This window comes from Schistocerca gregaria, chromosome 9 (assembly GCF_023897955.1).
Source record: "Schistocerca gregaria isolate iqSchGreg1 chromosome 9, iqSchGreg1.2, whole genome shotgun sequence".
In the NCBI taxonomy this organism is placed as follows: domain Eukaryota; kingdom Metazoa; phylum Arthropoda; class Insecta; order Orthoptera; family Acrididae; genus Schistocerca; species Schistocerca gregaria.
Genome location: NC_064928.1, coordinates 78,036,232 through 78,052,980, shown reverse-complemented (window position 1 = coordinate 78,052,980; position 16,749 = coordinate 78,036,232). Strand labels below are relative to the sequence as shown.

The 16,749-nt window shown below is 42.9% G+C and overlaps 1 protein-coding gene across 1 annotated transcript in view; it reads right to left on the bottom strand.

Annotated features, from left to right (window-relative positions):
* The window catches only part of LOC126291732 (NPC intracellular cholesterol transporter 2 homolog a-like), an 82,590-nt gene that overhangs the window by 53,035 nt on the left and 12,806 nt on the right, over window positions 1–16,749 (bottom strand). The window contains exon 2 of the mRNA XM_049985404.1: window positions 9,554–9,667. Within this exon, the coding sequence (XP_049841361.1) occupies window positions 9,554–9,667 (114 nt within the window). The remainder of the gene's footprint in view (window positions 1–9,553; window positions 9,668–16,749) is intronic.

Here is a 16,749-nt window from a genome sequence, read left to right as displayed (position 1 = left end):
TATGTATTATCTCAGAGACTTATATTTTAGAGATAATTTGTGAAAAAAATTTTATCTGCAAGAAGAATTTCACAGCACGTAATCAGTAAAACTGGCTATAGCCTGGAGCTGAATTCAGTTAGTCTATTTGCATACATGTACGGCGCGGAATAAAACTACCTATAAATATGCTTACAAAAGACTCCCGTATTGATTTTGTTCCTTATAATGTCGGAAATTTTACTGCGAATTTTTATGTCGCTTGTATCAGAAGACTTCAGAAACGTTATATCCATAGGTTACAAGTGCTATTTGAACACAAAAGCCGTTCTGAAGACGAAAGCCTAAAAGGGTATCGGTGAACATTCATACCATTACTCACTTGTCTGCTGATATCTCAAGTCTACCAGCTTAGGAACATAAAAACGGTACTTATACTTATCAAAAAACTCCTGTTGCGAATATATTAATACAAGTACAATCAATTGTTCGTGGTAAATGAAGTAATAACAGCGTTTATGAGCAATGGTCTATACATTTACATACATCACTTAAAGTGTTAAGAAGTGCTGAAAGCGCAAGGTTTTGGAGTGGTGGAATTGTAGCTGTGTGTGTGGGGGGGGGGGGGGGGGGGGGGTATCTCAGTCGGTAGAACATGTGCACGATAAATGCAAAGGTTCCGTATTCGAGTCCCAGTCCAGTACATCTTAAGTCAATTTAGACGCACGAACGCTTTGGTACGGAAAGAAATCCTACGAATGTGTTCGGTTTCTCTGAAACCTTTCTACAATTATCAAGGTATCGCTATAACAGCCTTTCTGGTGCCATTTACATTTCCTGAAGTGAAACTCAGCTTCACTTAACAGACCCTCACATTTCTTTCTCTGATAAATGAGGAGGTTTCCTAATACGTAAACGCGAACTATTCAAAGTTGGGAAACAAATTGATTTTCCGAGGGAACTATTCAAAGCTGGGAAACAAATTGATTTTCCGAGGGAAAGATGTGATGTCTCTGGACGAAATTAATTGGGCTCAGTCGGTAGAACATGTGCACGATAAATGCAAAGGTTCCGTATTCGAGTCTCAGTCCAGTACATCTTAAGTCAATTTAGACGCACGAACGCTTTGGTACGGAAACAAATCCTACGAATGTGTTCGGTTTCTCCGAAACCTCTCTACAATTATCAAGGTAACGCTATAACAGCCTTTCTGTTGCCATTTACATTTCCTGAAGTGAAACTCAGCTTCACTTAACAGACCCTCACATTTCTTTCTCTGATAAATGAGGAGGTTTCCTAATACGTAAACGCGAACTATTCAAAGTTGAGAAACAAATTGATTTTCCGAGGGAACTATTCAAAGTTGGGAAACAAATTGATTTTCCGAGGGAACTATTCAAAGCTGGGAAACAAATTGATTTTCCGAGGGAAAGATGTGATGTCTCTGGACGAAATTAATTGGGCTCAGTGAAGCTCATGTTGAGGACTAGTATGTAGTCTTTACCGATGACAATGTAAAGCCGGAGCCAAAATCAAGTCCAAATCCGAAAGCAGGGTCGCCAATGACGCGCAATGATTAGCACCGAAACTACTTTTATGATGGATCTAACGTACAGGCAGAACAGAACTGCCCGCTGGATGGAGAGTGCTGATATTAATACAAACATCGAACATTCCAGGATCTGCACACATTACAAACATAAAAAATATCGAGAAACCTCTCGAAAAGATAAATTAAAAAAAAAAAACATATTTTCTGGCGATTGGATTTGAAATGGTGGAACACAGCACGCCAGCCAACAGCAATAGCTGCTACTCAACATTTCATGGAGCACAGTTCGCGACAGTATTTAACACACTTTTACGTAAAACCTCTACCTATCCTCGTTAGAAAGAAATGACTGTTCCCAGAACAGTGTCGAGGTCATTGCTTCACCAAACGAACCTTGAGCACCTTCTCCCTGATATCACGCACACACAGCAACGTCCGCACCTGTCTTGTTGACCGATTCTATTTGGGCAGATGACTCCCTGGTAGATATCAAATTCCGTCCACGGCTCCCTATCAGCTTACACAGCAGCGTGCTTCTGGACCTAGGATAATAATAGAATACACTTTGCTTGCCGTGCAAACAACATCTGCCACTGCCCTTATTTTTCTTGGATCCTGTTTCGATACAGTACATTCCGTAATTAATCTTCTTTGTTATTACCATCCTCAGAAATTTGATATATGGTCATCTTCTGGTTTTCTTCAGCAGTAAGCATCTGTGATCTGTAATCTTATCTATCCATCTCTCATTAGGACGTCGTCACGGTGTTTTCTAATCTCTTGGAATCCAGCAAAGAACTGCCATAAACATTAACATATACACTGCTCATCAGAAGTTTAGAATACTATCGTCAAATTTAGTCTACTCTACGATGCTAAAAGTTTCAGTGACTTGGGCATTTCATGCGTTATCCAGTTGGAGCCCATCTGCTGGAAGGTATTTACTACTGGTATGCTTTATGACCGTTTCCCCTTCATATAAACACATCGCTACCGCAGTGGCACATCGCTAACAGCCTGGTATCAACAACTTCATTCAGTTTGTGTTCAGCACTGCAGTAACATGTCATGTGGGAGCGCACAACACATCCATAGAGTCAGGATAGTGGCTTTACTTTCAGCAGGTCATACATAACAAGATGTTGCCGATTGGTTACAAGTCACTCAAAGTGGTGTGTCTAAGATGTGGACAAAGTACAGAGAGATAGATAGACCTCGTATGACAACACCAATGCACGCGCTTGACGGCACCAGGAACGCCAATATGTCGAGAAAAACCATCCATTTGCAGGTCGAAGTGTAATGTTCAGTGCGGCAATAATGGTGGGACGGAAGACCCCGCTAATTCCCATCTACGGCAATTTGACTGGTCCCTGATACCTCCAGTAGGTCCTACAAACGATTGTAAGGCTTTAAGACGTGAAGTCGGTGACAATTTCATCCTAGTCGATGACAATGCGAGATTTCACTGTACTCTAACAGTGTCTTGGCATCTTCAGAGTTGCATCATCAAGCGAATGCATTGGCCAGTACAGACCACAGCCATGAATGCAACTGAGCATGCATGGGACCTGTTGAAGATGGCCATTGCACACCGTCCGAATCCAACTGATAATCTTCAGGACCTCGCTGGAGCTGCCGTTGAGGAGTGGGACCTCATTCCAAGATAAACTTGACAGTCTAGTCCAGAGCATGCAGTGTACTGGGAGGACATATTGACTACTAAAGACTGATAATCATCATCGATAGATAAAGATTTTCGTTCTTTTTGTTTTCAGGATGAGCCTACTCCGTTTTGTAATGATTTTTTATAACTAGCCAAAATCGTTCTTGTTTTCAGAAGGAATTATGTTTATTTTGTTAATAAAGTATTGTAAAAATCTAAATGGGTGTACTATAAGAAGTTATTGTGGTAAACTACGTTGTTCCAAACTTTTGATGGGATGTGCACATCTACATATACATTCATACATTACATGCCAGGGCATACACCTCATTTACCAAGTATCAGGCGTTCTGTACGTTTCATTTGCATTGCAGAGAGCTGTAATTGCAGTGCGTGACAGAAAAAAGGAGAACCACTCAGAAGCGAGAAGGAAACGAAATGAAACTTCACCCTTAGAGAGGGCATGTAATGTTATTTCAGTGAGTCATTTCACAAAGAACTTGGAAATATGAGCCGACTTATCAATATCCCTCTCTGGACTGGATATATGCACTGATTCGGTTGGATAGGGTGTTAGGAGGTAGTCACACATGGTGCTTCTTTGGGCTGTAAAATTTGGCCTCACCCTCCGTATTTTCCTGATATGCAACACAGTAATATTTTCCACTTTCCTCAGATAAATAAAAGGATTACGTAGCAGACAATTACAGAACGAGGCGAGGCGATTTTCGAGGTGGAACGGTTCCCGAACAGCCAAAATGCAGACTTCTACCTCACCAAGTTTCAGCATCGCAGCTTGACTTTTTCAAGATTAATCTTAATCATTAAACTTCCTAACAGATCAAATTTTGTGCTGGACCAGGACTTGAACCGAGGACCATTGCCTTTTGCGGGCAAGTGGTCTACCAACCGAGGTGAAATCACCACTCACGATCTGTCCTCAAAGCTGTATTACGCCAGAACCTCATCTCTCGCCAAATCATGTTGAACCCCATAGCTGATTGCCACTAATATCAATGATTAATGAAAACCACCACACCTGCACCATGTCCGCAGCTCGTGATCTAGTGGCAAGCGTTGCTTCCTCTGGATGACCGGCTTCCGGATTCGATTCCCAGCTAGGTTGGGGATTTTCTCTGCCTGGGGGCTGAATGTTTGTGTAGTTGTCCTCAGTTCATGATCATCATCATCATCATCATTCGTGACAGTGGGTAGATTGGACTGTGAAAAAAATTGGACTGTGTAAAAATTGGGACTTTGTATGGGCGCTGATGACTGTGGAGTTGAGCGCAACAGAAACTAAACCTCATCATCACTTGCATCATTACACATTTATTGTGCTACAACTAATTCTGTTCTTAGATCATCATCAGGTTGCAAAGTTGTAAACGAAACTATGGTCTGGTTGTCAGGATGTACATAGCATGCCTTATCTGTGCGCCATACTTGTGCCATGTGGTCTGCAGCTTTTCTTGTTTCCAGATTTTTATCTCGGTTGTTACATACGATTACCACACCGATTATCTCATGATAACGGCGCAACTCAGCGACCTGATGACGAACGAAACTGGTCGAAACATAATATACAGGGTGGTCGTAGAAATTTTGCGACATACTTACGAGTGTCTTAAGGAACAAATCGAAGATAGGAACCCCTGTCCGGGTCAAAGTTATAGGCAGCTGCTCCTACCGCTAGGCCACCCCATAGGCAGCAAACTTGACTTCTTACGCTGATGGGCCGTAGGCGGAGTGCCTCGCAATGTTGTGTGTTATTAAATGATGACGACTGATTACTACGGCCGAAGGTGGAGAAGATGGAGCTATCTGCTGCATAGTAAGGCCTTGTCTCCTTTTAATGTGATATTGTGATTCCTCGATGGGTGCTGGTTTCATACATAGGTTTCTATCCACAGTTTATTTTTTCTCCTGGAATGCTCTGTAATCTCCAGTGTTTTACAGTATACAGAAGAAAACTAAACTTCAGATGGAAACCCAGGTCTAAAACCGAGATCGACCAGGGGCACAGAGTATCACATTAATACGAGACAAGGCCTGTCTCTATAGCAGCCAGCTCCATCTTTGCGATCGTTACAGTCAGTCCGTCTATGGTCTGCCAGTGTACAAAGACACGTTTGCTGCCAAATGGATGGCGTAGTGTTAGGCTCCAGCACGTACAGCTGGGTGACGCCACAGCTCCCTATCTTAGTTCCTCAACACGCCCTCTATAACATCTACATAGATACTCCGCAAGCCAAGGTACGGTGCGTGGCGGAGGGTACGGTGTATCACTACTTGTCATTTCCCTTCCTGTTCCACTGGCAAACAGAGCGAGGAAAAAACGAATGTCTGTACGCCTCCATATGTGCCCTACTTTCTCGTATCTTATCTTCGTGGTCCTTATGCGCGATGTATGTTGACGGCAATAGAATTGTTCGGCAGTCAGCATCAAACGCCGGTTCTCTAAATTTTCTCAATAGTGTTCCTCGAAAAGAACGTCGCCTTTCCTCCATGTATTCCCTTTTGAGTTACCGAAGCATCCCCGTAACACTTAAGTGTTGTTCGAGCCTACCGGTAACAAATCTAGCTGCCTGCCTGTAAATTCCTTCGATGTCTTCCCGCAATCTGACCTGGTACGGATCCCAAACACTCAAGCAGAACTCAAGAATAGGTCGCACCAGGGTCCTATTTACGGTTTCCTTTGCAGGTGAACCACTCTTTCCTAAAATTCTCTTAAGAAATCGAAGTCGTGCTTTTGACAGATATTCAAACGACCTGACTCTGTCAGGCAGGACACTAGTAATACTGTATCCGAACATTACAGGTTCCTTCTTCCTACTCATCCTCATTAGCTGAAACGTCCCCTTAGAACAATTGTACACGACTGTGCTTAAACTGACACACAATAGTTTTTAGCGCAACGCAATCTGACTTTCAAAAATCCCCACGAAAGAATGGCCCTGACTAACATTAACCTATATGTTTCACAAATCACTTACCTCACAAAAATCTTCGTTACTCGAATTACTGCAATACAGCGAGCGCCACTACTGCCAGCTAACTAAAAGATTCAAACTACGGAAGGCACTAACTACTGATAGGTACAGTTAGCAAATAAAAGATTTTAATACAGAACAAACAATGTATTTACCTTTATAGTCATAATATATATATATATATCAGTTCATGACACGAATTCTTACAAATTTCAAAACTCCGCCATCTCTCTCCCCACGTCCACCACTGCTAGCGGCTCACCTCCAACTGCGCAACGCTACGTGCTGTTAGCATCCAGCTGCCGCTGCCCAACACTACAATGGCAGACAACAGTGCAAACCAGCCACAGACTGCACACGGCACAGCCAGTGACTTTTCATACAGAGCGCTACGTGCCTGCTGACAACTGGTCACGGGCCATAACTCACATTTTTCCACTTCGGGCTAGCCACCATTCATCACACCAACTGGAAATTTTGTCTAAGTCATGTCATATCTTCCCTGGAAGTCTGTCGCAAATGTTTTGGCTCACTCTCTATAATATTACACCATAGGTGCTTTTCATTAATCATTAATATTAGTGATAATTATAATTCTATCACTACACCTCATCTGTGATTTATAATTACAGCAACGTGTCACAAGTACGATTTAAAAAATGTTTATTTAAATCAAACCATTACCGCTTTCTTGTTGATTACAAATCCATCTCCAGATGACTGTTACAGGTTTCCTTGGTCTCCTAGAGTTTCGCTTTGCAGATGTTTTTGGTTTTGTGCAATAAAATAAACAAGAACTTCTGCATTTAAAATTAGTTAAAGTTTCTATCTTCTATGCGTTTTGTCCCCAGGAAGATACAATCGGCTGGTTGCTGTTTTAAATTGTGTTGTTGTTGTGGTCTTCAGTCCTGAGACTGATTTGATGCAGCTCTCCATGCTACTCTCTCCTGTGCAAGCTTCTTCATCTCCCAGTACCTACTGCAACCTACATCCTTCTGAATCTGCTTAGTGTATTCATCTCTTGGTCTCCCTCTACGATTTTTACCCTCCACGCTTCCCTCCAATACTAAATTGGTGATCCCTCGATGAGTCAGAACATGTCCTACCAACCGATCCCTTCTTCTAGTCAAGTTGTGCCACAAGCTCCTCTTCTCCCCAATTCTATTCAATACCTCCTCATTAGTTATGTGATCTACCCATCTAATCTTCAGCATTCTTCTGTGGCACCACATTTCGAAAGCTATTCTCTTCTTGTCTAAACTACTTATCATCCCCGTTTCACTTCCATACATGGCTACACTTCATATAAATACTTTCAGAAACGACTTCCTGACATGTAAATCTATACTCGATGTTAACAAATTTCTCTTCTTCAGAAACGCTGTCATTGCCATTACTAGTCTACATTTTATATCCTCTCTACTTCGACCATCATCAGTTATTTTGCTCCCCAAATAGCAAAACTCCTTTACCACTTAAATATCTCATTCCCTAATCTAATTCCCTCAGCATCACCCGACTTAATTCGACTACGTTCCATTATCCTCGTTTTGATTTTTTTGATGTTCATCTTATACCCTCCTTTCAAGACACTGACCATTCCGTCCAACTGCTCTTTCCAAGTCCTTTGCTGTCTCTGACAGAATTACAATGTCATCGGTGAACCTCAAAGTTTTTATTTCTTCTCCATGGATTTTAATACCTACTCCGAACTTTTCTTTTGTTTCCTTTATTGCTTGCTCAATATACAGATTGAATAACATCGGGGATAGGGTACAACCCTGTCTCACTCCCTTCCCAACCACTGCTTCCCTTTGACGCCCCTCGACCCTTATAACTGCCATCTGCTTTCTGTACAAATTGTAAATACACATTCGCTCTTTGTATTTTTAAATTAAAAACCTGAAAATTGTTTTACTATGTCGATTCTCACAGTGTACACTTTCGAAAAGATACTTAGCCTCCCCTCCCCCCCTCCATGTGATTTTTATTGAACTGGAAGTGCAATAAAAACAAAAATATATTCCTTTCTTAGCCGGCCAGAGTGGACGAGCGGTTCTAGGCGCTACAGTCTGGAACCGCGCGACCGCTACGGATTGATGACCACAGGAGTTAAGTCCCATAGTGCTCAGAGCCATTTGAACCATTTCATTCCTTCCTTACACATTAGCAGCATCACATTAAAATAACATCGAACGTCAAGGAGTGTTTTTGGGCAGCATCTCTTGACAAAACAAGAAAGTCTAAAAGATAATGATGTTTCCTGTGGTTGTGGTCCTCGTTCACTTGCCAAAAATAAGCGTTGTATGCGTCTCAAGCTGCAGCCGTGCCCAGACGTTTCCAAGAGATTTGCGAAGGGTCTGCCTAATCACAGGTGCTGTTCGTAATACATCGATGAATCGATATTTTTTCTCTGTGTCGATATATGCCTGCGATACTAAGAAGGCAATATCGAATGCTGATATTGTTATTTTATATTATATCTTTTCAAAATTTTCGGAAAATATTTGAAGTTGTTCTTTTGAAATTGCAGTAGAACATAATTTTACTTTCACTGTGTGAGCTTTCATCACATCCAGTCTTTGCCTTTGACTGTTCGAAGCTAGTATTGTGGCGGAAAAGGACTCCGATTGCATCGGAGGGTGGCCGTATGAATGGAATAACATTTCCAATGTGAAGAAACAGCACACCAGGTGCGTGAAAAACAATTTATAACGCAATTGGTGTGCTATTTCTTCACATCGACATTCTTCAACAACAGTTGCTAAAAATAATGAACAAAAATCTAAAAACACGTTTGGTTGCTGCCATGGGCGGACGCGTGCGAGGGAAAATGGCGACGTAATCGGCTCCCGGCGCTACCAACAGAAACTGCAACATTAGCTTCACCACGCAATTTTAGCACTGAAGCTGCTAGGTCTCCGGCGTTTGCAGAAGTGAGAAAACAGTGTTCCGGACAAATCCGTTATGTGACTAAAGCAAACGACGGATCCATCGGACACCTTTTGTTTTGAGACTTACATGCATTTACTATTGTTAGGTAAGTGGTTATCGCCAAGCGTGAACGTGCGTAGTTTTTCTTCCAACGTTTCCTCTAAGTGGAACAGGCATGCCGCTAGCTTGTTGATTTACAGACTATCTGATTATAAATCAGTACTTTAAATATACAGCTCTAAAACCAGCAGTATATTTACAATGTGCAGCCGATCTCTTTATAGGCCGGTATGTCGATATTCACTCCGCCGACATGTTGGTATATCGATACTTCTTACGAGATATAGACATCGGGCAATGATACTCTTTTATACTTACATATATCGGATTCCTGACATTTTCTAAAATATAAACAGTCCTCTTACTCACCGGGGCTGAAGTCGATCGTGATGGCGGCTTTGGAGCCGCGTCTCAGCACGCAGTAGTCAGCCTTGCTATCACAGTTTTCCACGGCCGCGTGGAGGCACTGGCCAACTTCCGAATCTGCAAACGAGGAAAAAACAACAAGAAAACGACTGGTTAACACTGCTGATTCGTACATAAAAAAGTTTGGATAGGATGTAGCAACGATAATTAACATCGCTGTATAAAAAGAAGGAAGAAACCAAATTGCAGTTAGTTAAGCTGTAACATGATATCGCGCGGGAGGCGACTTTTAATGTTATGTATTTTTGGTTTTACTTAAGAAGAGGTATACAACGGTGCGGCTTACTTTTTGAAATTATCTATACGGTGATGCACATAGGTTAAGGTCCCAGGTATCACACACTGCAGCCATTCATCCTGGTGGGTCTTCGTTTGCGAGTGATTGACGAAAAAGGAATCCGGGATTTTGATTGGTGCTCAGTAGAGTTGAAAAATTAGGATTACGTGGCGTTGTTGTCTTGTGTAATGGATAGGAGAACACTTTCGAATGCAGGAGATTGTGGGTTCGAATCTCGTTAGGGTCCTTAAGTCTTTATCGAAATGGGAAATGGAAGTGATCGTATGGCATTGTTGGCCGGGAGGCCCCATTCGGGGGAGTTCAGCCGCCGCATTGTTAAGTCCTTTTTAGTGGCCGCCACGTCGGCGACTTGCGAGTCAATGATGGTGAAAGACACACAACACCCAGTGCCCTGATCGGAATCGAACCCGGGCTCCGCGCGTGGTAGGCGGTAAACGCTCCCGCTACACTACGGAGGCGGACTTTATCGAAATTATTTCGATCATTATTTCTATTCAATTAATTCCCTTAAATGTAATTTTTATTTCTGTTCCTTCGCGCAATCGTTTTAATCACCGTAACAAGTTTTTCATTTATTTTTTTGTCTAACTGGAATTTTTGTAAATATTAATTTACCCCGAGCGCGCGGTCCCGGCTTCGATTACCGGTGGGGTCGGGGATTTTCACCTGCCTCGAGATGACTGGGTGTTGTTGTGTCGTCATCACCATCATCATCATCAGTTACCCCCACTGTGGTCGGAGGAAGGCAGCGGCAAACCACCTCCATTAGGACCTTACGCAGTACGGCGGCGCGGGTCTCCCGCATCGCTCCCCTACGCTGTCAAAAGGCATGGGACTTCATTTCCAATATTCAATTATTTCAAAATTCCGATCTATCAGTTAAAAAACGTAAGGTGAAATAATATATTCATATCTGCGCAGTGGTGGGAAAAATGCATATTTGTTACAAGCAGTGGAACTTTTTGCACAATTGTCCTATGCAAATACTTAAAACATACCCTAAATACGTATTGCACTATGGACAATATAACGCACCTGAAAATTCAAATGAATGACGAGTTTATAAGTAAAACGAAATTCAATCAAATGAGAAATAGTTATAATGAACGCAATAATGTGGACAAAAAAAAAATACGCTGATAAAAGAAATTAAATCGAAATTGATACCTAAAAATTATTAAAACACACGAACAAAGATTTCAGGTGCAGAAAGAATAATAGGTGGAAAATGGGAGCAAATGAAGAAGTTGATACTATGATTTAAATTATGTGGAAAAGAAAGGAATTAAAAGATTGCATATAAATCAGTTAAGTGAATAAAAATGATAATTGCAGTCACTTCGACGAACATTTAAAAATAAAGGAACGTACTACACCTGAAAAAACTCGAACCTACAATCTCCTACAAGCGATGATGCTATCCTACCCATTACACCATGCCACAAACGCAGCTTTTTAGCGCTGTTCAGTATAACACAAAATTACAACTTTTTTCGTCAATTACTCGCAAACGAGTGCCCAACACGGCGAATGACTGCACTGTGCAATACACGGGCTCTTAACCTACATCCTTCCTTGTTTCTATCCCCCGGCGATAGAAAATAGTTTTGAAGCCTGTATCTTCTACAAAAAGTAAGTAAAAAATTTCAAACCCATATATGATGTATATCTCTACAATGTCTCTCAAACTGTCAAATATCTATTCTTAATTTTAATTAGGACAAGAGTTACGTTAATTTGTTTGAAACCATTTAAATTAGTGAAAAACTACTGGTGTCGCAGCAAAATATTTTTTTTCCATTCATTACCAAAATAATGCACTCGGCAAAGAATCCTTAAAAGTTTCCGTAGTGCATTACGTTTCCTGTATATACACTCCTGGAAATTGAAATAAGAACACCGTGAATTCATTGTCCCAGGAAGGGGACACTTTATTGACACATTCCTGGGGTCAGATACATCACATGATCACACTGACAGAACCACAGGCACATAGACATAGGCAACAGAGCATGCAAAATGTCGGAACTAGTACAGTGTATATCCAACTTTCGCAGCAATGCAGGCTGCTATTCTCCCATGGAGACGATCGTAGAGATGCTGGATGTAGTCCTGTGGAACGGCTTGCCATGCCATTTCCACCTGGCGCCTCAGTTGGACCAGCGTTCGTGCTGGACGTGCAGACCGCGTGAGACGACGCTTCATCCAGTCCCAAACATGCTCAATGGGAGACAGATCCGGAGATCTTGCTGGCCAGGGTAGTTGACTTACACCTTCTAGAGCACGTTGGGTGGCACGGGATACATGCGGAAGTGCATTGTCCTGTTGGAACAGCAAGTTCCCTTGCCGGTCTAGGAATGGTAGAACGGTTGGTTCGATGACGGTTTGGATGTACCGTGCACTATTCAGTGTCCCCTTGACGATCATAAGAGGTGTACGGCCAGTGTAGGAGATCGCTCCCCACACCATGATGCCGGGTGTTGGCCCTGTGTGCCTCGGTCGTATGCAGTCCTGATTGTGGCGCTCACCTGCACGGCGCCAAACACGCATACGACCATCATTGGCACCAAGGCAGAAGCGACTCTCATCGCTGAAGACGACACGTCTCCATTCGTCCCTCCATTCACGCCTGTCGCGACACCACTGGAGGCGGGCTGCACGATGTTGGGGCGTGAGCGGAAGACGGCCTAACGGTGTGCGGGACCGTAGCCCAGCTTCATGGAGACGGTTGCGAATGGTCCTCGCCGATACCCCAGGAGCAACAGTGTCCCTAATTTGCTGGGAAGTGGCGGTGCGGTCCCCTACGGCACTGCGTAGGATCCTACGGTCTTGGCGTGCATCCGTGCGTCGCTACGGTCTGGTCCCAGGTCGATGGGCACGTGCACCTTCCGCCGACCACTGGCGACAACATCGATGTACTGTGGAGACCTCACGCCCCACGTGTTGAGCAATTCGGCGGTACGTCCACCCGGCCTCCCGCATGCCCACTATACGCCCTCGCTCAAAGTCCGTCAACTGCACATACGGTTCACGTCCACGCTGTCGCGGCATGCTACCAGTGTTAAAGACTGCGATGGAGCTCCGTATGCCACGGCAAAATGGCTGACACTGACGGTGGCGGTGCACAAATGCTGCGCAGCTAGCGCCATTCGACGGTCAACACCGCGGTTCCTGGTGTGTCCGCTGTGCCGTGCGTGTGATCATTACTTGTACAGCCCTCTCGCAGTGTCCAGAGCAAGTATGGTGGGTCTGACACACCGGTGTCAATGTGTTCTTTTTTCCATTTCCAGGAGTGTATATTTCTGAAAACAGCGTTTCTAAGCAACCCTATCAGTACTGAACTCGAAACAAGTATGACGTTTAAAATCTCTCTCTCCTGTAAATATTATGTAAATATTTTGAAATTTACGTACAGTATCGGTCTCAGTGGTATCTATAAGCATATCAAATATCTTTTCTTAATTTTAATTAGGACCGCTGTTACATTAACTATTGAAGTGTGAGAAATTTTCGCGTCCGGAACAGTTTTCTTCTTTAGATTGAAAATTTCGAAAACTATTACACACATTGAATAACATCTTGGTGTACATACAAAATGAAACAGAATTAAAATTCAGTCTAACTTACCGTAAGGAGATGACGTGAGGTGGCCTAAGAGTATTTCTTAGTCTCACAACAAGAATATGAATTAATCGAAATAAATTCACAATCACAATATTTAATGGCAGTAAGTACGCAACACACTAATCCGACAATGGGAAAACACCGCTTAATTCAGAGTCAGTGGAACTATCCGTGTCGCTGCCCGTATTGACAGATATAATCAAGTCATCGACACTTTGTTGTAAGATACCTTGATTGTTCCATGCGTCCTGTATCACTCCTTTCACGTGATGCACTACCTTCTGACAGTCTTCCGACGTCACAATTTCAACTGCCTCTTTCAAAAGGCGTTCCACTTCGGTTAATGTGAATTTCTTATTTACTGCAGCAATATGCCGTTTAACCTGAGCCCAAATCAGCTCTATTGCGTTTAACTGCAGTGGTAAGGAGGCAATCTGAGCACTTTATGCCCGTATTTTTTTGCTACTTCATCCACAATGTAAATCGGGTTCTTTGGCTTGTGTTGCGATACATGTTATAATAATTCTGCCCTTGTCTAATTACTGTCGCACTGTAGCTTAGGTTTCTGTAACCAGCTAACAGTGTCGTTTTTCCTCGTCGCCTTTGTGGGAGCTTTTTCTTGTTTTACTGAGTGATAAGGAGCTTTATCCATAACAATGATAGAGTTTTCTGTTAAGTTCTGGAGCACATAATCTTCAAACCATTTCACAAAAGTATTGTGGCTCATCTCTTCGTTGAAGTCGGAGGTCTTATTTGAACGGAATAGCAGCAGACAATTTGGAATGAAACCTTTTGAATTTCCGGCATGTGCTACAATTATCCTTTTTACTCCGCCGATCGGAGCTGTTGATTGTACCGTCTGTCCAGCCTATTTTTAAACTGTGTCCTGCATTCACCCACGTTTCATCAAGCCGACGATATCATCAAAATTTGCCCACACTAATTCTCTAAGCAAGCGGCATCGCCAGGCTGCAATATCTTGGCTTTCCATTAGTAACTTTCTGCCAGAGATGGATTTATAGCGGAATCCTAACATTTTCCCGACTCGCTACAAAAACGATTTACTACCCTGAAATAGGTCAGCCGCTGTGAGGGTAGCATGTAGTTTTTTGAGTGTTGGATACTCCTTCCTCCAATAAAATGCGTATATTTGACGATGATTGGCATCTTTCTGAAAAGAGTCACGTTTTGTGACCTCCTTCTCTGCTCGCCTCTTTTTCCCAGGTGTCACCAATATAGATGATTCACTTGAGCCTTCTTTCGTGAATTTCTCCTTGCAGATTCTTGTTACTGATCGTTCGCTAACTTGCAGAGCAGCTGCAGTTCGCTCCACCACCATATCCAAAGGAACGAGAGGCCCTCCTGCATCCCTCCCTCTCTCTCAAAACACGCCCTTAAGGAACACACTTACTCACGCGCCTGACTGCGTATAACGACGCCATGTCCGCCACTTTTTGGAGGTTTCCGAGGAATGTGCAGCCTCCCTCTCTTGCGACTGCTTTCATCAGACATCGCAAACACGCGAAGCTACCAGTCACTGAAATCTCTCATCCGCATGTCTACGACGGCTCGCCGAGGACTGGCTGGCACAATGCCTTAGTCAGCTCAGCAGAGCCAAGCGGCAACGCAGTGGCAGCCGACAGCGCCGGCTGCCATTGGTTTATTGGTTCAAATGGTTCAAATGGCTCTGAGCACTATAGGACTCAACTGCTGAGGTCATTAGTCCCCTAGAACGTAGAACTACTTAAACCGAACTAACCTAAGGACTTCACACACATCCATGCCCGAGGCAGAATTCGAACCTGCGACCGTAGCAGTCGCACGGTTCCGGACTGCGCGCCTAGAACCGCGAGACCACCGCGGCCGGCGGTTTATTGGTGGCGGGAGCCCTGCATCCCGATGACTGTCAAGTGACAACTAGTTTAAATAATAGTGTAGCACTCCTGGAAGAAAGGATATTGCGGAGACGTGGCTTAGCCACTGCCTGGGGGATGTTTCCAGGATGAGATTTTCACTCTGCAGCGGAGTGTGCGCTGATAAGGGTCCCAAGTTCGAGTTTCGGTCCGGCACACAGTTTTAATCTGCCAGAAAGGTTCATATCAGAGCCCACTCCGCTGTAGAATGAAAATCTCATCCTGGAACCAGTAAACAGCTTAGAATGCTCCGAATTTTGAGGTATACCTGTTGATGAAAAGTAGCGTTGGAAAAAGCATGTTACTGATCTTCTCAAACAATCAAGTTCAGCTACTTTCGCTCCACGTACAATTGCTAGTCTTGGAAACCTAGGAATTAACCTGCTCACATATTTTGCATATTTCCACTCTGTAATGTCTTGCGGGAAAATTTTCTTGGTGACATACCACTTAGAAAGAAAATATTGATTGCGCAAAAGTGAGCAGAAAGAATAATCTGTGGAGTTCACCCCAGGGACGTCATGCATGTTATTCTTCAAGGAACTAGGAATTTTAATTGCGTCGTCAAAATACATATATTTTCTGAGAAATTTCGCCATAAATTATCTGTCACAGTGTTAGAATAACAGTGAGATCCAGACATGCATCACTAGAGGGAAAAGTGACCCTGACTACCCACATTCAAGCAGTCACTGGCACAGAAAGGAATTAAATTTCCGCAACAAAAATCTTTGATCATTTGCTCGTTAACATAAAATGGCTGACAGATACGAAAGCAAATTTTGAATCTATCCTAAAATCATTTCTCCTGGGCAATTCCTATTGCATGCAAGAATTTCTTGTTAAAAATTGATGGCCACGAAAAAAATTTTTTTTCAACTGGAACTGTATGAGTAAGACTAAAAAGATAATTTGTTCATTAATGTTAACACTAATCATATTTACGTGTCCTGTAAACTGACTCGCTCCACACCATTTCGTTAAAAGAATAGTTCAAATGATCCGTGTAACATGTAAATGACTAACTAAGATAGATAGAGATTAATAACTGCGTCACTGTAAAATCGTATAACAGAGGGATGAGGTGGGACAACTACAGGGTGTTTCAAAAATGACCGGTATATTTGAAACGGCAATACAAACTAAACGAGCAGCGATAGAAATACACCGTTTGTTCAATATGCTTGGGACAACAGTACATTTTCAGGCAGACAAACTTTCGAAATTACAGTAGTTACAATTGTCAACAACAGATGGCGCTGCGGTCTGGGAAACTCTATAGTACGATATTGTCCACATATCCA